This window comes from Lepidochelys kempii, chromosome 1 (genome assembly GCF_965140285.1).
Source record: "Lepidochelys kempii isolate rLepKem1 chromosome 1, rLepKem1.hap1, whole genome shotgun sequence".
Classification (NCBI taxonomy): Eukaryota; Metazoa; Chordata; order Testudines; family Cheloniidae; genus Lepidochelys; species Lepidochelys kempii.
In genome coordinates this window covers 57826809-57852347 of record NC_136380.1, presented here as the reverse complement: position 1 = coordinate 57852347, position 25539 = coordinate 57826809, and the positions used below count along the sequence as shown (strand labels likewise).

Sequence of the window (25539 nt, the reverse complement as noted above, 5' to 3'; positions counted from 1 at the left end):
TGGACTGGTAACTGGTTAAAAGATAGGAAACAAAGGGTAGGTATAAATGGTCCGTTTTTAGAATGAAGAGAGGTAAATAGTGGCGTTCCCCAGGGGTCTGTTCTGGGACCAGTTCTATTCAGCATATTCATAAATGATCTGGAAAAAGGGGTAAACAGTGAGGTGGCAAAATTTGCAGATGATACAAAATTACTAAACATAGTTAAGACCCACCCAGACCGCGAAGAGCTACAAAAGGATCTCTCAAAACTGGGTGACTGGGCAACAAAATGGCAGATGAAATTTAATGTTGATAAATGCAAAGTAATGCACATTGGAAGGCATAATCCCAACTTTTTATACATATAAAATGATGGGGTCTAAATTAGCTGTTACCACTGAAGAAAGAGATTGGAGTCATTGTGGATAGTTCTCTGAAAACATCCACTCAATGTGCAGCGGCAGTCAAAAAAGCTAACAGAATGCTGGGAATAATTAAGAAAGGGATAGATAATAGGACAGAAAATATCATGTTGCCTCTATATAAATCCACGGTACGCCCACATCTTGAATACTGTGTGCAGATGTGGTTGCCCCATATCAAAAAAGATATATTGGAAAAGGTTCAGAAAAGGGCAACAAAAATGATTAGGGGTATGGAACAGCTTCCATATGAGGAGAGATTATTAAGACTGGGACTTTTCAGCTTGGAAAAGAGATGACTAAGGGTGGACATGATTGAGGTCTATAAAATCATGGCTAGTGTGGAGAAAGTAAATAAGGAAGTGTTATTTACTTCTCATAATGCAAGAATAGGGGGTCACCAAATGAAATTAATAGGCATCAGGTTCAAAACAAACAAAAGGAAGTATTTCTTCACAAAATGCACAGTCAACCTGTGGAACTCCTTGCCAGAGGATGTTGTGAAGGCCAAGAGCATAAAAGGGTTAAAAAAAGAACTAGATAAATTCATGAAGGATAGGTCCATTAATGGCTATGGTGTCCCTCGCCCCTGTTTGCCAGAAGCTGAGAATGAGCGACAGGGGATGGATCACTTGATGATTACCTGTTCTGTTCATTTCCTCTGGGGCACCTGGCACTGGCTACTGTCAGAAGACAGGATACTGGGCTAGATGTACCATTGGTCTGACCCAGTTATGTTCTTATGAATACATTCATATTGGTTTGGGTCTGAGTACTGCTACATGGACTGAAAATTATCTGAAGGACCTTCCAAAAAAGGATAAGGGTCACCAATATTCTCTGTGGCAATGTTGCCTTCCAGCCCCCCTCTCCCAATCATATAGTTGGTGGCCTCCCTCAACCAAAAGTGGGGCTCCCTCCTCCTCTTTCCACTGTGATTGTGAGTTCTTTTGGGTGCTGGGGTGGGTGGGGGCAATGTTCAGTTCAATAAGCCCTGGCTGAGTTCCCTAGTTCAATTAATCTACCAGGAGAGAACACACCTATTACATTAGAGCATATGGGGATGTACCAAAATAATTCTCATGACTCTCATCACTATACCTGGCCAAAATTATCTTTATGTAGATGCCTCCACGTAGGAGTGGAATACGGAGCAACTTCAGCTGTATAGCCCAAGAGGAGCCTCCCTAGTTATGCAGCACCAGAGGAGCTATTGGGCTGCAAAAAGCCCATAACCTATACTCAGAGTCTGATTCAGCAGAATTAAGAAAAAAAATTAGAAATTAGAATTCTATAAATATCTCAGATACAACTAAAATGTATGTGTGCCTCTCTCACTTCTGCTTCTGGGCCACAGACTTGAATTACCAGATTAGGAAATCCTAAAAACTCTAATCATCATATTTTGCAAAGCAGTACATTCATCAGTATCTAGCAACATGGTGGGGGGGTCTCCTGGCTGCACAGAAATAAACTTGGGGGAAAGAAATAAGGGCAAATGGAGGCTCATGCTTCAGATTTAGCTCATGCAGAACTACCTGTATTTTGTCATTTTGGAGGGATGGACTATAGGCCTTGAATCTGTCTGCATAGTGACCCAATCCCCACCCTGGAGCATTGACACTTCAGGGGTAACAGCTGGCAGCTTGCTCTCCATTCTATTAGCGAAGGCTTAAATTTTGCTAGAGATTTTAAACTGCCAAAAAAATGGAGATGCTCCCTGAAATGGCTAGTTAAACTTATTTGCACCATATGAATACTGTGATTATAGTACTGTAGCCATAACCTTAGTCAGTAATAGCTTAGTCTGCTGTCCTCCAGTTCAATATCTACTGTACCCTAAAACTACTTGATGGAAAAAGGGCATCAGGAATTAACCCCAGACTGCATAACCACTGCAAGTGCTGGTGACAGTTCTTAGATTTGACAAAAGCCACCAAACAAGACCAAAAGTTTTGAAACTATATGCTATATTCATCCCTACGCCAGGGCCGAGTACGCTGCAGGAATGGAGGAGCAGTGGCTTGAGCCTGGAGCTACAAGGGGAATAGCCATTCATCACTTGGCAGGCAGCAAACAAGCAGCAGCCAGAGAATAGCTGGGGCGTAGGAATGCTGCAGCCATAACTCCTCTCCTCCAACCTCCCACATACCCGGCTGCCGCTTGCTTGTTGCTGAATGTATCTAGCATGCCTTCTGAACTGAAAAGGTATTCCCTGGAAGGACCTTATGGCAAGTTTCTGGAATATATGGCATAGTGTGGTTACAGTGCAGTGGTGAATGCCTTCCTTGGTCCCTACGAAGAAACCACCAAATACAGGGTGTAAAACTTCTTCTTTTTGAGACCACAGGTTGAAAATGAACCTGAATACAACAGCAAATCTTGCTCTAACCTCAGCAGGTGTGGAGGGCCCCATGACAATGAAAATAGCATGGTTGCAGTGCAGCATGGGGCAGGGTTTTGGAAGACAGGGCACAGAGGAGTATCCATGGCAGGGAACCTTTTTCCTGAGGAGTGGATAAGAGAAACAACAAACCACACATGACAGGTATTAGTCATATCACTTAATGCTCTACTGGAAGGTGCTCAGGTTCTAAGGCAATGAGGGCAGTATAAGGACATGTATAGAATACAAAGCAGTGCAGAGGGTGTGTTAGGGGCAGGCTGGCAGTACGACTGGAGGATCCGCAGATCTATATGGGTCATTTGTTAGTCTTTCCTCCTGGGGCGGGGGGAAGTATGCTTTTCCCCCAAGAATGGACCAAGCATCCAGCTCAGGCACTTGGGCTGATTGCTGGAGTGTGGATTTACCCCTTAGGGAATAAATATATTGCTTCTTTTGCAAATACAGTAACTCCTCACCTAATGTTGTAGTTATGTTCCTGAAAAATGTGACTTTAAGTGAAACAATGTTAAGCGAATTGAATTTCTGCATAAGAATTAATGTAAATGGGGGGTTAGATTCCAGGGAAATGCTTTTTTTTTTGCCAGATGAAAGAATATATATATAATTAAATACTGTACACAGTGGTGAAGTCAGAGGGTGGGATATTTCCCAGGGAATGCCTTACTGCTAAACGATGTACTAGCAATTGGCTGAGCCCTCAAGGGTTTACTCATTGTTAATGTAGCCTCACACGCTACAAGGCATGAATGGAGGGAGGGAAGACAGCATGGCAGACAGAGACAGAAACAGACTGTGTGTGTGTGTATGTGTGTGTGTGAGAGTTTCCACTTTAGGTATGCTGACCCCACTCTTAAGTACACTGCCTTGTTAAGTTAATCAAGCTGAGACCGCTGCTGCTGCTGGGAATCTCCCTCCGTCCTGAGCCTTGTCGTGTGTCTCCCCTGCTGTATGAAGATGGGGTAAGTGGGGTGCAGGAGGGAGGGGGACACCCTGACATTAGCCCCCCTTTTCCTCCTCCCCCCCCACAGCAAGCAGGAGGCTCAGGGAGTAGCTCCAAGGCAGAGGGTAGGAGCAGCACATGGCAGTGGGAGGAGGGACAGCTGAACTGCTGGCAGTTGATAGCCTGCTGGGTGGCTGCTGCACAGGGAACTTAGGGGAGCACGGAGCTGATAGGGGGGCTGCCGGTCCACCCTGGTTCCAAGCCCCCACCAGCTAGCTGCAACGGGCTGCTCTTCCTGCAAGCAGTGGACAAAGCAGGCGGCTGCCAAATGACGTTGTAAGGGAGCATTGAGCAACTTTAAACGAGCATGTTCCCTAATTGATCACAACATAGCAATATTAACCAGAACAACTTTAAGTGAGGAGTTACTGAATGTTGTGATATCTAGGTGTATGACAATGCCAAATAAAGCTTAAAGAGACACAGAGTAACAGGGTAACATTAATTGACACCCGTGATGGACAAGTGCAGCCTGAGGAATGAAGGGCATCCAAAGTTTGGAGAAAGATGCCTTGAAAAACCTTTGCAATATTTTATCCTAAGCCCTGGTCTACACTAGGACTTTAGGTCGAATTTAGCAACATTAAATCGATTTAAACCTGCACCCGTCCACACAGTGAAGCCCTTTATTTCGACTTAAAGGGCTCTTAAAATCGATTTCCTTACTCCACCCCTGACAAGTGGATTAGCGCTTAAATCGACGTTCACGGCTCGAATTTGGGGTACTGTGGACACAATTCGATGGTATTGGCCTCCGGGAGCTATCCCAGAGTGCTCCATTCTGACCGCTCTGGACAGCACTCTCAACTCAGATGCACTGGCCAGGTAGACAGGAAAAGAACCGCAAACTTTTGAATCTCATTTCCTGTTTGGCCAGCGTGGCAAGCTGCAGGTGACCATGCAGAGCTCATCAGCACAGGTGACCATGATGGAGTCCCAGAATCGCAAAAGAGCTCCAGCATGGACCGAACGGGAGGTACGGGATCTGATCGCTGTTTGGGGAGAGGAATCCGTGCTATCAGAACTCCGTTCCAGTTTTCGAAATGCCAAAACCTTTGTGAAAATCTCCCAGGGCATGAAGGACAGAGGCCATAAGAGGGACCCGAAGCAGTGCCGCGTGAAACTGAAGGAGCTGAGGCAAGCCTACCAGAGAGGCGAACAGCCGCTCTGGGTCAGAGCCCCAAACATGCTGCTTCTATGATGAGCTGCATGCCATTTTAGGGGGTTCAGCCACCACTACCCCAGCCGTGTTGTTTGACTCCTTCAATGGAGATGGAGGCAATACGGAAGCAGGTTTTGGGGACGAAGAAGATGATGAGGAGGAGGAGGTTGTAGATAGCTCACAGCAAGCAAGCGGAGAAACCGGTTTTCCCGACAGCCAGGAACTGTTTCTCACCCTAGACCTGGAGCCAGTACCCCCCGAACCCACCCAAGGCTGCCTCCTGGACCCAGCAGGCGGAGAAGGGACCTCTGGTGAGTGTACCTTTTAAAATGCTATACATGGTTTAAAAGCAAGCATGTGAAAGGATTACTTTGCCCTGGCATTTGCGGTTCTCCTAGATGTAGTCCTAAAGCCTTTGCAAAAGGTTTCTGGGAAGGGCAGCCTTATTTCGTCCTTCATGGTAGGACACTTTACCACTCCAGGCCAGTAACACGTACTCGGGAATCACTGTAGAACAAAGCATTGCAGTGTATGTTTGCTGGCATTCAACCAAAATCCGTTCTTTATCTCTCTGTGTTATCCTCAGGAGAGTGAGATATAATTCATGGTCACCTGGTTGAAATAGAGTGCTTTTCTTCAGGGACACTCAGAGGTGCCTGTTCCTGCTGGGCTGTTTGCCTGTGGCTGAACAGAAATGTTCCCCGCTGTTAGCCACAGGGAGGGGGGAAGGTTGAGGGGGTAGTCACGCGGTGGGAGGAGGCAAAATGCGACCTTGTAACGAAAGCACATGTGCTATGTATGTAATGTTAACAGCAAGGTTTACCCTGAAAGAGTGTAGTGACTGTTTTATAAAATGTGTCTTTTTAAATACTGCTGTCCCTTTTTTTTTCTCCACCAGCTGCATGTGTTTCAATGATCACAGGATCTTCTCCTTCCCAGAGGCTAGTGAAGCTTAGAAAGAGAAAAAAAAACGCACTCGCGATGAAATGTTCTCCGAGCTCATGCTGTCCTCCCACACTGACAGAGCACAGACGAATGCATGGAGGCAAATAATGTCAGAGTGCAGGAAAGCACAAAATGACCGGGAGGAGAGGTGGCGGGCTGAAGAGAGTAAGTGGCGGGCTGAAGAGAGTAAGTGGCGGGCTGAAGACAGGGCTGAAGCTCAAATGTGGCAGCAGCGTGATGAGAGGAGGCAGGATTCAATGCTGAGGCTGCTGCAGGACCAAACCAGAATGCTCCAGTGTATGGTTGAGCTGCAGCAAAGGCAGCTGGAGCACAGACTGCCACTGCTGCCCCTCTGTAACCAACCGCCCTCCTCCCCAAGTTCCATAGCCTCCACACCCAGACGCCCAAGAACGCGGTGGGGGGGCCTCCGGCCAACCAGCCATTCCACCACAGAGGATTGCCCAAAAAAAAGAAGGCTGTCATTCAATAAATTTTAAAGTTGTAAACTTTTAAAGTGCTGTGCTTAAAGTGCCGTGTGGCATTTTCCTTCCCTCCTCCACCACCCCTCCTGGGATACCTTGGTAGTCATCTCCCTATTTGTGTGATGAATGAATAACGAATGCATGACTGTGAAGCAGCAATGACTTTATTGCCTCTGCAAGCGGTGATTAAAGGGAGGAGGGAAGGGTGGTTAGCTTACAGGGAAGTAGAGTGAACCAAGGGGCGGGGGGTTTCATCAAGGAGAAACAAACAGAACTTTCACACCGTAGCCTGGCCAGTCATGAAACTGGTTTTCAAAGCTTCTCTGATGCATACCGCGCCCTCCTGTGCTCTTCTAACCGCCCTGGTGTCTGGCTGCGCGTAACCAGCAGCTAGGCGATTTGCCTCAGCCTCCCACCCCGCCATAAACGTCTCCCCCTTACTCTCACAGATATTGTGGAGCACACAGCAAGCAGTAATAACAGTGGGAATATTGGTTTCGCTGAGGTCTAAGCGAGTCAGTAAACTGCGCCAGCGCGCCTTTAAACGTCCAAATGCACATTCTACCACCATTCTGCACTTGCTCAGCCTGTAGTTGAACAGCTCCTGACTACTGTCCAGGCTGCCTGTGTACGGCTTCATGAGCCATGGCATTAAGGGGTAGGCTGGGTCCCCAAGGATACATATAGGCATTTCAACATCCCCAACAGTTATTTTCTGGTCTGGGAATAAAGTCCCTTCCTGCAGCTTTTGAAACAGACCAGAGTTCCTGAAGATGCGAGCATCATGCACCTTTCCCGGCCATCCCACGTTGATGTTGGTGAAACGTCCCTTGTGATCCACCAGAGCTTGCAGCACTATCGAAAAGTACCCCTTGCGGTTTATGTACTCGCCGGCTTGGTGCTCCAGTGCCAAGATAGGGATATGGGTTCCGTCTATAGCCCCACCACAGTTAGGGAATCCCATTGCAGCAAAGCCATCCACTATGACCTGCACATTTCCCAGGGTCACTACCCTTGATATCAGCAGATCTTTGATTGCGTGAGCTACTTGCATAACAGCAGCCCCCACAGTAGATTTGCCCACTCCAAATTGATTCCCAACTGACCGGTAGCTGTCTGGCGTTGCAAGCTTCCACAGGGCTATCGCCACTCGCTTCTCAACTGTGAGGGCTGCTCTCATCCTGGTATTCATGCGCTTCAGGGCAGGGGAAAGCAAGTCACAAAGTTCCATGAAAGTGCCCTTACGCATGCGAAAGTTTCGCGGCCACTGGGAATCATCCCAGACCTGCAACACTATACGGTCCCACCAGTCTGTGCTTGTTTCCCGAGCCCAGAATCGGCGTTCCACAGCATGAACCTGCCCCATTAGCACCATGATGCATGCATTGGCAGGGCCCATGCTTTCAGAGAAATCTGTGTCCATGTCCTGATCACTCACGGGACCGCGCTGACGTCGCCTCCTCGCCCGGTATCGCGTTGCCATGTTCTGGTGCTGCATATACTGCTGGATAATGCGTGTGGTGGTTGATGTGCTCCTAATTGCCAAAATGAGCTCAGCGGCCTCCATGCTTGCCTTGGTATGGCGTCCGCACAGAAAAAAGGTGCGGAACGTTTGTCTGCCGTTGCTCTGACGGAGGGAGGGGCGACTGACGACACGGCTTACAGGGTTGGCTTCAGGGAGCTAAAATCAACAAAGGGTGTGCCTGTACATCAAGGAGTATTTCAGGCAGGACTGCACGAAGGGTTCCAATAAGAAATGGTGCACCTAAGTTATCGTTGTTATTGGAACAAGGAGGTTAGCCTGGCCTCTGATTGATACATGGCTAGATTTACCTCGCTGCACCTTCTCTGTGAGTGACTGCAGTGTGATCTAGACAGGGGAGGAGGAAAATGAGTACAAAACAAATCTGGTCTATTTCTTGTTCTGACCCACTCCATCTATCTTTTACATCTTTGGCTGGCAGCAGACGGTGCAGAAGGACTGCATGCCATCCACATCTCATGGCTGCTTGGCAGAAGATGGTACAGTACGACTGCTAGCCATCTTCATCTCTTGCCTGCCTGGCATAAGATGGTACAATACAACTGCTAGCAATCCTCATCTCTTGCCTGCCTGGCAGAAGATGGTACAGTACGACTGCTAGCAGTCCGTATCGCCTGCCCGCTCACCATAAGACGGTTCAATAGGACTGCAGGACTAAAGAGAATGACCTGGTCAAGTCACTCCAAATTTAGTCCCTGCGCCCATGTCTGCCCAGGCGCTCCCAGCCGACGTGGCCAGGAGCACCTCGGACACGACGAGGACGACTACCAGTCGTATTGCACCATCTGCTGCCAGAAGGCAATGGGTTGCTGCTACTGTGCAGCAAAGCCGTACCGCGTCTGCCAGCACCCAGGAGACATAGGGTGACGGTTACCTGAGCTGGCTCCATGCTTGCCGTGGTATGGTGTCTGCACAGGTAACTCATGAAAAAAGGCGCGAAACGATTGTCTGCCCTTGCTTTCACGGAGGGAGGGAGGGAACGGGGGCCTGACGACACGTACCCAGAACCATCCGCGACAATGTTTTAGCCCCATCAGAGTGCTCCATTGTGAGTGCTCTGGACAGCACTCTCAGATGCCCGATTGTTTGCCATTGCTCTGACGCTGGGAGGGGCGCTTACAGGGTTGGCTTCAGGGAGCTAAAATCAACAAAGGGGGTGGCTTTACATCAAGGAGTATTTCAGGCAGGACTTCATGGAGGGTTCCAATAAGAAATGGTGCACCTAAGTTATTGTCGTTATTGGAACAAGAAGGTTAGCCTGGCCTCTGATTGATACATGGCTAGATTTACCTCGCTGCACCTTCTCTGTAAGTGACTGCAGTGTGATCTAGAAGAATGAGTCCCCTAGACAGGGGAGGGGAGGAAGCAAATCTGGTCTATTTCTTGTTTTGATCCACTCCATCTATCTTTTACATCTTTGGCTGGCAGCAGACGGTGCAGAAGGACTGCATGCCATCCACATCTCATGGCTGCTCGGCAGAAGATGGTACAGTACGACTGCTAGCAGTCCGTATCGCCTGCCCGCTCACCATAAGACGGTTCAATAGGACTGACTGCAGGACTAAAGAGAATGACCTGCTCAAGTCACTCCAAATTTAGTCCCTGCGCCCATGTCTGCCCAGGCGCTCCTGATCGACCTCACAGAGGCGACCAGGAGCACCTCAGACATGACGATGACGGCTTCCAGTCGTACTGTACCGTCTGCTGCCACAAGGCAAGGGGTTGCTGCTACTGTGTAGCAATGCCGTACCGCGTCTGCCAGCACCCAGGAGACATAGGGTGACGGTTACCTGAGCGGGCTCCATGCTTGCCGTGGTATGGCGTCTGCACAGGTAACTCAGGAAAAAAGGCGCGAAATGATTGTCTGCCCTTGCTTTCACGGGGGGAGGGAGGGAACGGGGGCCTGACGATATGTACCCAGAACCACCCGCGACAATGTTTTAGCCCCATCAGGCATTGGGATATCAACCCAGAATTCCAATGGGCAGCGGAGACTGCGGGAACTGTGGGATAGCTACCCACAGTGCAACGCTCCGGAAGTCGACGCTTGCCTCGGTACTGTGGAAGCGCTCCGCCGAGTTAATGCACTTAATGCACTTAGAGCATTTTCTGTGGGGACACACACACTCGAATATATAAAACCAATTTCTAAAAAACCGACTTCTATAAATTCGACCTAATTTCGTAGTGTAGACATACCCTTAGTGAGACCAAATTTAGAAGAATCTCTGTCTTGATGGGGTCACCACAGGATCTAAAGCTGAATCTGAACTAAAGGCCCATTGCAGTCAATGGAATTCTTTCCACTGATTTCAGTGGGCTTTGGATCCAGCCTGGTAGGTAGTGAGAAAACTGTCAGGCTGTGACAATTTAAGTGAGGAGCATTTAAAAGCAGTGATATGTAAAGCCTTGGTCTTGCATTTGGGTGGACTTTAGTGTCCACATGAAGCCCCATTAAATGGGTTCTGCCTAGATCTGATGGCAGCACTGGGACTATGAGTTAAAAAGTCTCATCGAAACACACACAGAAACATTTTTTAGTCTTTAAAATGAATCCGAAATGAGGGAGTTTTCCTCATGCAAACATGAGTGAGACCTTCCAGGTCTAGAAAAACTTTATCTGACAGCTTTTCAATGATCATAGGACCCCATCTTGTGTCACTCATATATCCCTTAATAGGAAATAGTTCTAATTTCAGACTTGTTGCCCCCCCAACTTATCTGTGGCATACTTTTCCAGTAATGTAAAAACTGGCATCAGATATGTCAACTCATGAAGTTGAGGAATAAATAATTGATTTTAAATAAATTAATCCAATATCATCTACAACTCTGTGTGTGTGAGAGAAAGAGAGAGAGGTTTATTAATAGTGCTTTGCATTCTATAGCACCTTCTGGTGGAGGATCTGAAAGCACTTTGCAAACACTATCATAGAAAAGTAGGGCTCAAGAAGTCATCAAGTCCAGCCTCCTGGGCTGAGGCAGGACCAAGTAAACCTTGACTATCCCTGACAGGTGTTTGTCCAACTTGTTTTTAAAATGATGAGGACTCCAGGGAGCGGCGCTGGAACTGGGGCGGGGTGGGCAAGAGGCCATGGCACTCCCACTTTTGAAAGTGTCGAGCCTGGCCCCCTGCCCCTCCTCTTCCCCCTGAGGCCCCGCCCCATGGCCAGGCCAGAAGCTGGAACTTGGCCTGGGTAAGAGCGACCTGGGGAACCCAGGGAGCTGTGGACCCTCCACCTGCCCGGGGCTGAGGGACTTGAGAGCGGCCTGCTGTCCCCGGGTTCCCCACCTAGGGCAGTTGGAGGGTCCGTGGCTCCCTGGGCCCAGCTGCGGCTCTTCGACCCCTGAGGCCCCACCCCCAGGCCAGGCGCAAGCAGCTGTGGGAAGCCACGGACCCTCCACCTACCCTGGGTGGGGGACCCGGGGACACAGACTGGGGACTGCTCTCAAGCCCCTCCACCCCAGGCAGGTGGAGAGGCCCCGGCTCCCCAGCCTGGCTCCAGCTTCCAACTTGGCCGGGGGCGTGGCCTCAGGGGGAAGAGGAGGGGCAGGGACAGGGCCTCACGCTCCCCCTCACATTTTTAGGAAGGCTCCATCGCCTCCGACTCCACGACCTCCCTTGGAAGCCTATTCCAGAACTTAACTGTCCTTCTAGTTAGAAAGCTTTTCTTAATATCTAATTTAAATCTCCCCTGCTGCAGATTAAGTCCATTACTTCTTATGTTACAGGGAGAACAATTGATCACCTTCCTCTTATAACAGCCCCTAACATATCGGAAGACTTATCAGTTCCCCTCTCAGACTTTTTTTCTTAAGACCAGTTTTTTTAACTTTCCTCATAGGTCAGGTTTTCTAACCCTATTATCATTTGTGTTGGTCTCCTCTGGATTCTTTCCAGTTTGTCCACATCTTTCCTAAAGTGTGACACCCAGAACTGGACACAGTACTCCAGCTGGGGCCTCACCAGTGCTGAGTAGAACAGGACAATAACCTCCTGTGTGTTTCATACACTACTCCTGTTAATAAACTCCAGAATCCTATTAAACCTTTTCTGCAACTGCATCACACTGATGACTCATATTCAGTTTGTGGTCCATTATAATCCCAAGACCCTTTTCAGCAGTACTACTACCACCTACACAGTTATTCCCCATTTTGTAGTTGTACACTTTATTTTTCCTTCCTACGAGAAGTAATTTGCACGTGTCTTTATTGAATTTCATCTCGTTGAATTCAGACCAATTCTGTAATTTGTCAAGGTAATTTTGAATTTTAAATCCTGTCCTACAAAGTGCTTGCAATCCCTACCAGTGTGGTGTCATCTGCAAATTTTATATGCATTATCCAAGTTATTAATGAAAATATTGAATAGTACCAGACACAGGACCAACCCCTGTGGGACCCAAATAGATACTCCCTCCCAATTTGGCAGCAAACCATTGATAACTATTCTTTGAGTACAATCTTTCAACCAGTTGTACAGCCACCTTATAGTAAATCTAGACCACATTTCCCTAGTTTGCTTATAAGAATGTCAGGCAGAAATGTGTCAAAAGCCTTACTAAAATCAAGTTATATCACATCTACTTCCGCCCCCCATTCACGAGGCCAGTAGTCCTATCAAAGAAGGAAATGAAGATGATTTGGTATGCTTTGTTCTTGGCAAATCCATGCTGATTATTTCTTATAATTCTATTATCCTCCAGGTGCTTATAAATTGATTCTTTAATAATTCTTTCCAGTATCTTTCCAGGTATTGAAGTTAGGCTGACTGGTCTAGCATATGCCGAGTCCTCCTTGTTCCCCCTTTTAAGATAGGTACTACGTTTGCCCTTCTCCAGTCTTCTGGGACCTCTCCTGACGTCCTCCATGAGTTCTCAAAGAAAATTACTAACAGTTCTGAGATTGCTTTAGCTAGTTCCTTAAGTAACCTAAGATGAATTTTATTAGGCCCTGCTGACTTGAATACATCTTACTTATCTAAATATTCTTTAGCCCGTTCTTTCCCTATTTTGAGTATTGGTCATTACTAACCCTGTTAGTGCAACCTGAAGCAAAATCTGCATTATGCACCTCAGCTTTCTGGATGTCAGCAGTTATTGGCTCTCCTTCCCTGTCAAGTAAAGGACCTACGTTCACCTTTGTCTTTCTCTTGCTCCAAATGTATTTAAAAAACCTTGTCTTACTTGCTCATTAATACATTTTGCTATACAACAATACTCCAGTTTAAAAGATGAGGAAACTGCCAGGTTAAATGCCTACACTGAGGAAAGTTTCTAAAAAAATCCTACTGGCTCATCTGAACAGTGGTTAGGAGCAATGGGAGTGTTTCGGGAAAGTACAATCCATCGGTGATCTTCCTGAAAACACCATCCTAGCCACTATGGATGTAGAAGCCCTCTACACCAACATTCCACACAAAGATGGACTACAAGCCATCAGGAACAGTATCCCCGATAATGTCACGGCAAACCTGGTGGCTGAACTTTGTGACTTAGTCCTCACTCATAACTATTTCACATATGGGGACAATGTATACCTTCAAATCAGCGGCACTGCTATGGGTACCTGCATGGCCCCACAGTATGCCAACATTTTTATGGCTGACTTAGAACAACGCTTCCTCAGCTCTCGTCCCCTAATACCCCTACTCTACTTGCACTACATTGATGACATCTTCATCATCTGAACCCATGGAAAAGAAGCCCTTGAGGAATTCCACCATGATTTCAACAATTTCCATCCCACCATCAACCTCAGCCTGGACCAGTCCACACAAGAAATCCACTTCCTGGACACTACGGTGCTAATAAGTGATGGTCACATAACCACCCTATAGCGGAAACCTACTGACAGCTATGCTTACCTACATGCCTCCAGCTTTCATCCAGACCACAGCACACGATCTGTTGTCTACAGCCAAGCTCTACAATACAACCGCATTTTCTCCAACCCCTCAGACAGAGACAAACACCTACAAGAGCTCTATCAAACGTTCTTACAACTACAGTACCCATCTGCTGAAGTGAAGAAACAGATTGACAGAGCCCGAAGAGTGCCCAGAAGTCACCTATTACAGGACAGGCCCAACAAAGAAAATAACAGAACACCACTAGCTAACACCTTCAGCCCCCAACTAAAACCTCTCCAGCGCATCATCAAGGATCGACAACCTATCCTGAAGGAAAACCCATCACTCTCACAGATCTTGGGAGACGGGCCAGTCCTTGCTTACAGACAGCCCACCAACCTGAAGCAAATACTCACCAGCAACCACAAACCAGAACCACTAACCCAGGAACCTATCCTTGCAACAAAGCCCGTTGCCAACTGTGTCCACATATCTATTCAGGGGACACCATCATAGGGCCTAATCACATCAGCCACACTATCAGAGGCTCATTCACCTGCGCATCTACCAATGTGATATATGCCATCATGTGCCAGCAATGCCCCCTACCATGTACATTGGTCAAACCGGACAGCCTCTACATAAAAGAATAAATGGACACAAATCCGACATCAAGAATTATAACATTCAAAAACCAGTCAGAGAACACTTCAATCTCTTTGGTCACTCGATTACAGACCTAAAAGTGGCAATTCTTCAACAAAAAAACTTCAAAAACAAACTCCAACGAGAGACTACTGAATTGGAATTAATTTGCAAACTGGTTACAATTAACTTAGGCTTGAATAAAGACTGGGAGTGGCTGTGTCATTACACAAGGTAAAACTATTTCCCCATGTTTCAGAGTAACAGCCATGTTAGTCTGTATTCACAAAAAGAAAAGAGTGAATTTGTGTATGGGGGGGTGGAGGGTGAGAAAACCTGGATTTGTGCTGGAAATGGCCCAACTTGATGATCACTTTAGATAAGCTATTACCAGCAGGACAGTGGGGTGGGAGGAGGTATTGTTTCATATTCTCTGTGTGTATATAAAGTCTGCTGCAGTTTCCACGGTATGCATCCGATGAAGTGAGCTGTAGCTCACGAAAGCTCATGCTCAAATAAATTGGTTAGTCTCTAAGGTGCCACAAGTCCTCCTTTTCTATTTCCCCATGTTTATTCCCACCCCCCTGTTCCTCAGATGTTCTTGTCAACTGCTGGAAATGGCCCACCTTGAGTGTCACTATAAAAGGTTCCCCCCTCCCCCTGGTAATAGCTCACCTTACCTCATCACTCCTTACAGTGTGTATGGTAACACCCATTGTTTCATGTTCTCTGTGTATATAAATCTCCCCACTGTATTGTCCACTGCATGCATCCCATGAAGTGAGCTGTAGCTCACGAAAGCTCATGCCCAAATACATTTGTTAGTCTCTAACGTGCCACAAGTCCTCCTTTTCTTTTTGGGAGCGTTGAGAAAGCTTTGCTAACCTCTCATCGCACTTGACACTGTGGTACACACAGACCCACACACCAGTGCCTGCTCCACAGTAGGGCTGATTCCCCCCTCCCCCAGGGCAGATGGTTTACACCTTTCCCCAGGGCGCTCAAGGCCAAATGACCCGCCCCAGGCCCCTCGACTCGCGGGGAAGGGCGGGGGGTGTTCCTGTGAAGAGGACGCAGAGCCCCGGCCTATGTCAATCCAGCCTTCCCAAACCCGAGTCAGTCACGGGGACCACCCTGAACCTGGCGCAACGTGCTCAGGCCACATGTAGCCCGGCAGCGGCCACAGGCACAGACCCCTCTCCGCCGCCCGGGCCCGGGCCCACGCGGGCTCCGCTCTGCTCTGCTCGGCGGGCAAGCGAAGCGAGCCCGGCTCCTTCCCCAACAGCGGCGGGACAAGGCCGCGGGCGGGGAGGTACAAAGCCGGGCCCTGGCCCCGCCTTCCCGCTGCTCGGGGAGGGGGAGGCGCCTGCTGCCTGCGCCGGGCCCAGCCTCAGCCGCACGAGTGTCCGGCTAAGCCAAGCGGCGGGCTCCCGGCGGCGGACCCGTAGGTGAGGCCTCCCCGGGCTTGCACGGGGCTCGGAGGGCGGCGGTCCCCGCCTGCCCCGGAGGGGGTGGGTCCTCGAGGCCGGGCGGGCGGCGGGGCTCCCAGCGCGGGGCACAGGCTGCGCCCCCCGAGCGGGGCTGGGGGACCCCGGGAACCTCCCAGGCGAAGAGCGGAGCCGCGCTCGCCCTGCCCGAGAACCGCGGCCGCTGGCAGGGGGCCGCTTCTCCCCGGGCGGTGCGCGGCCCCCTGGGAGGGACGGGCCCCGGGGAGGCTGCTGCAGACACCCGGTAGCAGCACAGGCCGCGTAGCGCTGCTGCCGTGAGCGGGGCTACGCTGCAGCAATTGCTTAACGCCCCGGTCTCCCCCGTTCCTCCACCGTGCCGTGGAAGGGCCTGGATCCCGCCCCCAGACTGTGCGGTGGCGGAGAGCTGGCTTTATCTAATGGCTTCAGACGCAAGATCTGAGCACTTGCAAATTTTGTAGTGGAGTGGGGGTTGGAATCCAGATCCCAGGGTTCAGATTCATCCCTATCTCTAGAACTGGTTCAATGCGCTCAGATTGGTTCCTCTCCTTTTTCTGTGGTGCACTAAAAAGAATTGATTTCTCTCATCTTCTTGGTTAATATTCACTTGAGGAACAACATTAATTTGTTGTTAACTTCCCTCTTTGTGGATTGAAAGAATTTCATCTGGAATCCCTATGCCTCATTCTGCTATTACCATACTGGCTTTTCTTCACCATGGTAGAAGCTTTGACTCCTAAACTTAAAAGATTATTGGGTAACATGCTTCTATAGTTCACCTGTAGAAATACAGTACACCCTTGCAATAACACGCTTCATTATAATGAACCTTTGTCAATACTGAACCTGAATTCCAACTACAGTACAGTACTGTGTGTGGTTTAAAAAAACGTGGGGGGGGGGCGCGTTGCACACATGTGCACAATTACAGCTCGGAGCTGCGGCACTGTATTGTTTGATTGTCTTTTCGTTATAACAAACCCCTGGCTATAATGAAGAAAAGGCTTGGATCCTGACAGGCTCATTATAATGAGGGTGTACTGTAGATAGCTTCATTCTGAAATGTGGCATCAATTCAATTTCCTTAGTTAGAACAATCAAATAAGAGTTGAAGGAACTAAATAGTTAACAGATTCCAAGTTATGGTGATTATGGGACAAACTCCTCAAAGGTCAGGATTTGCTGGCTTCGTTGGCCTTCCTTTCTCAGATCTGTGTCCCTCTTTGGAAAGAGGAATGGGAAATCCTTACTTTAAGTTAAAAACCGGTGTACTGGATGCTGTGGAATCTTTAGTTTGTCTCAAGCCTCTCAGCAAGTCAAGGAGAAGACTGGTTACTTTGGAAAGCAATGTATGGGGGAAACAACAATTTTTAAGAAGTTGTAGCCTTCCTCCTCCTGTTAACCTCATCAGTTTCTTTGAGTAGCATCGAGTAACTCTGTATACTGTTATCCTAGAAACAGGTAAAGATTGAAATACTGTTCGAGTAATAGGGAAATATGCTGTCCCCATGTCATGTCTGTTCTGTGGATTATGATGCTGTGGTAGCAAAGCTGTATACTTATTTTTTTAAAGGCACTTCATAATAAACCCTTAGTTTTAGGCACTTACAGCTTTCTAAAAGCTTAATCTTTTGGACTGATCCTATGTATTAGGAATTTCGGCTGTAAACTAATCTTTTTATTTAAAGTTTGGCCACCTTATGTTCAGTTACCTTTCAACTGCCTGAGCTTTGTGCCTGGAACTCAGGTGTTTAAAAATGTCTGTTCTGAGGCTCAAGAAACTCTGGCATCTTTTTCTTTAAAATTCAGACTTGCCATGACATGAATTTAGTTATCAACGAAAATTTTCTTGTTTGGAGAAATCTAATTCTGAAATAAGTAGTGGAAACTTGGATGCTGTACTGAGTTGGGTTAAGCCTAGCCTTCATTGCCTCATCTTTCACCTTACCTTGTTTCCTGCTACTATCTGATAAGCCACCATCTGCATCCTAGAAATGGACTAGATTAACTTGTTCCTGTTTTCATCTGAGAGCATATTTGGGATGAGGAATTAGACCATTTGTTTTGCGTTTATACTTTTGCCTTGTTTTGAACATCTTCACTGTGACTGGAAAGCCAAAAGTCTGCTTTGTTCTGTAGCTGACATCTTTTAGATTTGGAAGCTAGAGAGATCGAATAGCTCCCATGAGGAACAGCTTCTAGCTTACTTAAGGAAAAACAGCTGAGTCTCAGATCAGTCTGTTCCAAATAAGTAGGGGACTCAAATTTTGAACAAGTTCCAACTGGTCTAGTCCCCCTCTCTAGTTGAGTGTTAATCTGTTGTAAGTGGACCCAACCACTAGATCTCACGTGCTTCTAAGCCTCTGGGTCGAAGCAGAGGTGGGTCACTGTTCCTAGATCTGGATTTCTAAGGCAAACCCAAGGTGTAGATCCTATCACTGACACCTTTTCTTGGGGCGTGGGGCTCTGCAGCCTGGCTGCCTTAAGCTATTTCTACACTACACAGCTTTTAGTGACATAGATGTGTTGCTACAGCCGTACTGCTAAAAGTCACGCAGGGTAGTTGCTGTTTGTCGGCTCTCCTGCCAACAAAAAACTTCCACCCCCAAAGAGCGGGGCTTGCGTTGTTGGCAGGAGAGCACTCCTGCCGACAACACACTGTTCGTGCTGGCAGTTGTCGCAGCAAAACTTCTGTCTTTCAGGGGATTAACGCCTCTGAAAGACATGAGTTTTGTTGTTCAGTTGCCAGTGTAGACATAGTCTTAGACCCCAGTGCCTCAGCCCTTCTGAGTTGCTGGTTGCTTTTACTCCCACGCTCACAGTTCCACTTTACTGCTGGTGCTCTGAGCTTCTTTATTAACCTCAAAAAGAAAAGGAGTACTAGTGGCACCTTAGAGACTAACCACTAGTACTCCTTTTCTTTTTGCGAATACAGACTAACACAGCTGCTACTCTGAAACCTTTATTTATTAACCTGTTCAGGGATGGCATGGCAGGTAAGCATGGAATACAGGCTTTGCAAAGGAATTTCTTAACCAGGGTTGCTGTTCTTCTCCAGAAAGTACTAGAGCTGCATAATTTTGAAAAATAAGAGCCCTGAGATGCACTCCTCACCCCCTTAGTCTGATCTAATTTCTTCTGTGAGTCTGAGGAATGGTCAGCCTTGCAGGCAAGGCAGAGTCCCTCCCACTTTCTTTCTCTTCAGCCCAGTGTTCTGCCATGTGGCAGTGGATGGCCTTCCTTCTTACCCATATGCTCTAGCTTGGAAATTCCAGCCCCTTCTTCCCATCCGGCTTCTGTGACAGTCCATTGTTGCATGGTGATGGGCAATAAGTTGAGACAGTCAAATCTGATGGCCCTTAGTTGCTCTGTGATGGCTTCTCAGACACAGTTTTTAACTAGGTGCCAAGCCATTAATATAAAATGGATGTTTAATCCAAAATGAAGATTGTAATACAAACTGGAGTTCACAATTTGGTATAGACATATCCCTCTCTGTCATGTGAGCACTTTTAGATTTCTAATGTTAATATTACTGGCATCTACTTGAGGAAGAGAGGAGACATAAGCTCATAGCTTCCCATTTTACTTTTTTTAAAGATTGCATGCTTTCATAGAAGTCATAAATGGCTTCCCGAAAGATCAAAAATAAGGTAGGTTACAGTTCAGTACCTTTATAAACAGCCAGTATTAGCATTATTATTTAAGAGAGGTACTTCAAATTAACCTGATAACTGAAGACTCCTGTAGGAAAACGGAGTCCCTGAATCAGATCCGGAGACAATGCTCTATTAGGAACTCCAGCAGCTGAGAATGGTGCGGACAGGACTTCTCACCATGGTTTTGCCCCTAGGCTTTGGGATAAGGTTGCCAACTTTCTAATCTCACAAAACTGAACACCTCTGCCCTGCCCTGCCCCTTCCCCGAGGGCCTGCCGCTGCCCCACCCCTTCTCCGAGGTCTCACCCTCTGCTTGCTCTGTTCCCCCTTCCCTCTGTCATTCATTCTCCCCCACTTTCACTCGCTTTCACCGGGCTGGGGCAGGGGGTTGGTGTGCGGGGGGGGTGAGGTCTCCAGCTTGGGGTGTGGGCTCTGGGGTGGGGCCAGGGATGAGGAGTTTGGGGTGCAGGAGGGGGCTCAGGGCTGGGGCAGGGGGTTGGGGTGTGGGTTCCGGGAGGGAGTTGGGGAGTAGGAGGAGACTCCGGGCTGGGGCAGGGGATTGGGGTGCAGGGTCCCGGCAGTGCTTACTGTGGCTCCCAGGAAGTGGCTGCCAAGTTCCTGTGGCCCCATGGTGCATGGGTGGCCAGGGAGTCTCTGCGCTCTGCCCTCACCTGCAGGTGCAACCCCCACAGCTCCCTTTGGTCACGGTTCCTGGCCAGTGGGAGCTGTGGAGCTGGCCCTCGGGGCGGGGGCAGTGCATGAAGCCGCCCTGGTCGCCTCGGGGCTGAAGGGACCTGGTGGCTGCTTCTGGGAGCCACATGAAACCAGAACAGGTAGGGAGCCTGCCCTAGCTCCTGGCCCCTGCTGTGCCGCTAACCGGACTTTTAATGGCTCATTTGGCTGTGCTGACTGGAGCTGCCAGGGTCCCTTTTCATCCGGGTGTTCCAGTCGAAAACTGGACACCTGGCAACCCTACTTTGAGGTGACTGACTTTTCGTTAGTAGGCTTAGTCTTCTGGCTGAGTAGAAGTCTAGTAAATTTTTCAAGCCCTGCTTATCCATGCAAACTTCTCTAGTAATTGGAGAAATGAATTTGGGGGTTGATTGTATCCTCTGAAGAATTCTTCTTTCTTTTGTTGCAGCCAATATCTATTTGTGGTGAAAGCTTTCTTTTGATCATACCAAACTGCATCCCAAACCTTCCTCTTCTCCCAGTGCAGTCTCTCTTGATTTTTCTGCCTTCCATGTATCCACTGGTATCCTCGACCTCCCTCTGAACGGTTCTTCCCGACTATTTTTTTTTTTTTAACCAGTTTCCTTCCTTTCTTAATGGTCTGCTACCTTGTGTGATAGCACCATGAGAATTGAGGAGAACTTACTGTTCATCCACTTTGGTAATATACTGCTAAGCATGGGAAAATTGTTGTGTCCTTTAGTTCTCACAAAGTATTTTTACCTTCCATCACCAAACTAATCGGGTCTGCAGGTCTGGTAAATATCAATTCTAACTTTTTCCTCCTGTAAGTATCCACCTGCTTTCTCATTTCGTATGCTAAGACTGTAAGATCTCTGCACCAGAGAATTGGTTTCTGTTACGTAAATTAGGTGCTTAGCATAATGGGCCTGATCCCTGATTGGGGCATTTAGGGGCTACTGCAATACAAGATAAGTCTCACATTTTTCTTTTGATAAATCCTAATTTCTTAGCCCCCCCTCCCCAAAAGCCATAATTTAAACAGATATTGAGACATTGGATCTGGAAATACAGATTATGTAATCAAAAGTAGATTATAAATGACTTTTATGGCAGTGGTTTTTAAGAGTTACCTCCATGTTCTTACAATATTTTAACTTTGTGCTGAATACCCCAATAGCAACGTAAAGGGCATTCACACATTTTTCTTCCCTGCACCCGAACTTCTTAAACTAAGTTTAAACAAATGCTGACTGGCCTTTGGCTTTAGGCTGAGGAGAGGGGGCATTTAACAAACGCTTCTAAAACTGAGGACATTCTGACGCTTTACTCTGTAAGTCACCTTCAATATTGCTTCCCCGCACGCGCACACACAAAAATGACAGTTTTTTTTAAAAGCAAGTTCTGTAGGAGTTGGGGAAGTGAAATGTAACTTTCTGGTTCAATTTTAACATTGTCTGCCATATTGAAATTTCACAAAACAGATCAAATCAATCTCTGAATATTGCATTACTGCAATAAGACTTAAGTTTTGAATTAGTACTCAAATCATTTTCAGCAGATATTAAAGATCATTGTCAGGTTTAGCTAACATTCCTTTTCAGTGTTTATACCAAGACTGTGAAACTGATTTTGTCTTGACATTGAGCAACTTTTGTCTGATGATCCGATACTAGAACAGACTTAAGCAATTAGTGGCTGATCTGATAGCGTGTGCAACATGCATAACAGCCCAGCTGAGACCCACTTTGAAACTCCTTGGGCAAAAAAAGCCTTCTGTCACTGAGCCAGGGCAAGCTATACTAAGCTTATCTCGAATGGAAGTTACTCTTGGCATGGTTTACTGTAACCTCTTCCCCATTTGACTAATGATGGTGGGATGGAAATAGTTCTTAAAAAGTCCCTCAAATATTTTTTCCCTCTCCTTTCCATAGGATGTGATGGAGCTCTTAGAGGAAGACCTCACTTGTCCCATTTGTTGTGGCTTGTTTGAAGAACCTCGGGTTTTACCTTGTTCTCACAACTTTTGCAAGAAGTGTTTGGAGGGGATCCTAGAGGGAAATGTCCGCAGTGTGGTTTGGAGACCACCCCCCATTTTCAAGTGTCCTACCTGCCGTAAAGAAACTCCTGTTTCAGGAATCAACAATTTACAAGTCAACTACTCCCTGAAAGGTATTGTGGAGAAGTATAACAAAATAAAAGTAACTCCCAAAATGCCTATATGTAAGGTGCACAGTGGGCAGCCCCTCAACATTTTCTGCCGGACAGATATGCAGCTGATATGTGGTGTCTGTGCCACTCGAGGTGACCACACAAAGCATGTATTTTGCTCCATTGAAGATGCCTATTCACAGGAGAAGTGTGCTTTTGAAACCCTGTTTCAGGGCTTTGAAACGTGGCGTTGTGGGGATGCACTCTCCCGGCTAGACACCTTGGAAACAAGCAAGAGGAAAGCGCTGCAGATGCTGACAAAGGATTCAGACAAAGTGAAAGAGTTCTTTGAGAAGCTGCAGCACACACTGGAGCAGAAAAGAAATGAGATTCTGTCTGACTTTGAGACCATGAAGCTTGCAGTGATGCAGGCCTATGACCCAGAAATCAATAAACTGAACACAATTCTACAAGAGCAACGAATGGCTTTTAACATTGCAGAAGCCTTTAAGGATGTGTCTGAGCCCATTATATTTCTGCAACAGATGCAGGAGTTCAGGGAAAAAATCAAAGTGATCAAGGAAACCCCTCTGCCTTGTTCCAGTGTAGACATTAATCCCGCAATAAAGAACTTTGATACCAGCCAGTGGAATGGTATAAAACTAGTAGACGTGGACAAGCTTTCTTTGCCTCAGGAAAACAGCATGCTTAATTTCAAGATTCTCTCAGTCTTTTCACACAAATTTGTAGTGACTTCTCTGATTTGTTTATTTATCCTTGCAGCCGTCAGAATGACCTTTGTGGAATCTGTCTTTGACAATCTTCAGTGCTGGAAAACTCAATTTTTTACAATTGGCTCATCCTATCTGGCAGACACTGCGGAGATAGCTGACCATGCCATGTTTTACTGGGAGCAAATGACAGATGGCGCTTCACTTCTAAGTGAAAAGTGCAAAAATTATACGCTAGTGGTATTGGATAATGTTGCACAGTTTGTGTGCAAATATAAACTCTTATAATGTCCACTACCAAAGCACAAATTCAGAAGCCCAAGAAGTGAATAGAATTCTGGTGCAGAAAACGTAACAGTACATGCACAGTTTTTTAAATAAAAATCTCTAGTTTCTGATGGACGCATTTAAGACTCGGAATGGTTCCTGAGTTATTTATATTGTTCATGTAGTTCAAGCACGGATATGCTGGAAGGTGAAACCGAACTTTGGAGAAACGTACTTTTGCTTCTGAGATCTTGTTCCCCAAAACATTTTGAAATAATGCACTTCCTTGCTCTAACCAAAATATAAGGGAAAACTAACAATGTGTATTGTCAAATATTAATATAACTGTATGAGTGATTTTACATGTCCTAGAGTAAAAAGTGCTGATCCCTAAATGCATCAACATTTTGTTGTTGTGGGAGGTTCTTTGAAATTAGGAAGGACACTTCTGATTGCTAAGAGAGGTGGGCTGCAAAGTTTGCCTAAGACTGGCCATCCATTGCAAAATACAGAGTGGTACTTTAACTCTTCGGAATCTCTTCGTAACTGAAGATGTTAAATTTCACTGATTCCTCATCCTGGGTATAAGCAGTACTATGTATACATTGGCTATTGATTATAGTTTAGTTTAAAAAAAAAAAGTCTTCAGGGCAGTGGTCTCGAACAAATTGCAATAGGAAAGAGAAATAAGTGGAAGTGAGTGGGGCAGAACAAGCTGCAAGGTGCTCTTATATGCTGTGCAATGTTGCTTTTCCAGCTCCAGTCCTGTCAAGGGATTGAGCTATCTTCATGTTGGATTCATGGTTTGTTTTTAAAAGCCACCTGCAACTCTGTCTCTTTCTACAAAGTGCCTCTAATGTAAAGAATTTAAGCTCCCTATTGGGAAATGCACCCACCTGCTCACAATTGGGGATACAGTGCATCTCCTTGTGGCAGTGAGGGTAAAGTACTTATATGGTGAATGCATGGACTAAGGAGTTTTGTCCATTCCCTTCCCCTTGGTGGTGGTGGTTGGAAGTAAGAACAGAGCCTGCTTTAAGGTGAAAGAATGACAGTTAACCCCCTGCTCAACAGCCAGGAAGCAAACCTCCCTAAAAACACAATCTTCCGAGCAATGTGAGACCGGTGAAGGGGGGAGCGTCTCTTCATTGCCTCCCCACATCAGTCAATCATAACTTCAACAGTTGGAGAGATGGGGTGCTGCCTGTAAACCTGCTGTGTAATCACATCCATGAACATTGGCCTTGTCTTGTTGTGTTAGGAAACTCCTTAGCCCTGAGATAGGTCCTGCTCCTTTTCTCTGCTCTGCCGTTGGAGCATGGGTTGGCATACATGTGCTACCTTTAATCTAGCTAGCACATCTAAAAATAGCAGTGATGACATGGCAGCATGGGCAATACAAGTATGTATCCAGGGGCCCAGGCAGACTTGTACAGCTTCAACTGAAACCTGTGGTGCTGTGAATTCTTTGCTATTCTCAGCACTACTACCTAAATTAAAGCTAGTGTGGGTATGTCAGCGCGTGTGGCAGTTGCACCTCCAATTCCAGCGTAGACTTACTCCGTATCGTTCCATTGGCTGCAGTGCACCTGGGAAGAATTAGTTTAGTGAGTTTCATGACTTAACTCTAGGATAATTGAATATAGAAAGAAATAATAAATCATTACCATATCTCTGTATGGATATTTCATACAAACATATTAATAATCAAATCCTTTCAGATCAGAAACATTTTGTGAAATACACTTCCAACTACTCTGAAATGTTCATTCCAGAGCATGATTGTGGAGTTGCCTTAAAGTACATTGAACATTTCTTTTAGCAGTGGGTCACCCACAGTGGTATAGAAATGAAATCATCTTGTGGTGCTGTAAAACTCAAATATTTATACTGAATGTCTTGCTTTTGGGGATAGTTCTTGGTTTTTATCAGGATTTTTCAAAACTTGGAGTCAGTCAACCATTTTTCAACAGTCTTTGGAAGCTGTTCATTTTTTATTTTTGTTTCAAGAGTCCAAGTTCCCAAGCAACCAGGACCTGTAAACAGCTATCTTTAATTGTATTTATGCTTCTTGTTGCCTGGGAACCCTAACGGTGCTACACACCTCACCCCAAACATACAGTAAGATTACT

The 25539-nt window shown here is 46.7% G+C and overlaps 1 protein-coding gene and 1 long non-coding RNA gene across 2 annotated transcripts; both read left to right on the top strand.

Annotated features, from left to right (window-relative positions):
* Positions 1–4538: 4538 nt before the first annotated feature.
* LOC144930102 (uncharacterized) lies at positions 4539–6430 on the top strand. Its single transcript, XR_013635186.1, has 2 exons — positions 4539–5282; positions 5870–6430. It is a non-coding gene; the product is annotated as an uncharacterized LOC144930102 (long non-coding RNA).
* Positions 6431–15566: 9136 nt separating this feature from the next.
* Positions 15567–25537, top strand: TRIM13 (tripartite motif containing 13). The gene is made up of 2 exons (XM_073343471.2): positions 15567–15888; positions 22193–25537. Exon 2 carries the CDS (start codon positions 22199–22201, stop codon positions 23426–23428), a length of 1230 nt encoding a protein of 409 aa, XP_073199572.1. The 5' UTR covers positions 15567–15888; positions 22193–22198; the 3' UTR covers positions 23429–25537.
* The last annotated feature ends 2 nt before the right edge of the window (positions 25538–25539 follow it).

Excerpts from the sequence above, each read along its gene's own strand:
- TRIM13 (XM_073343471.2), top strand. The coding sequence starts at position 22,199 with ATGGAGCTCTTAGAGGAAGACCTCACTTGTCCCATTTGTTGTGGCTTG.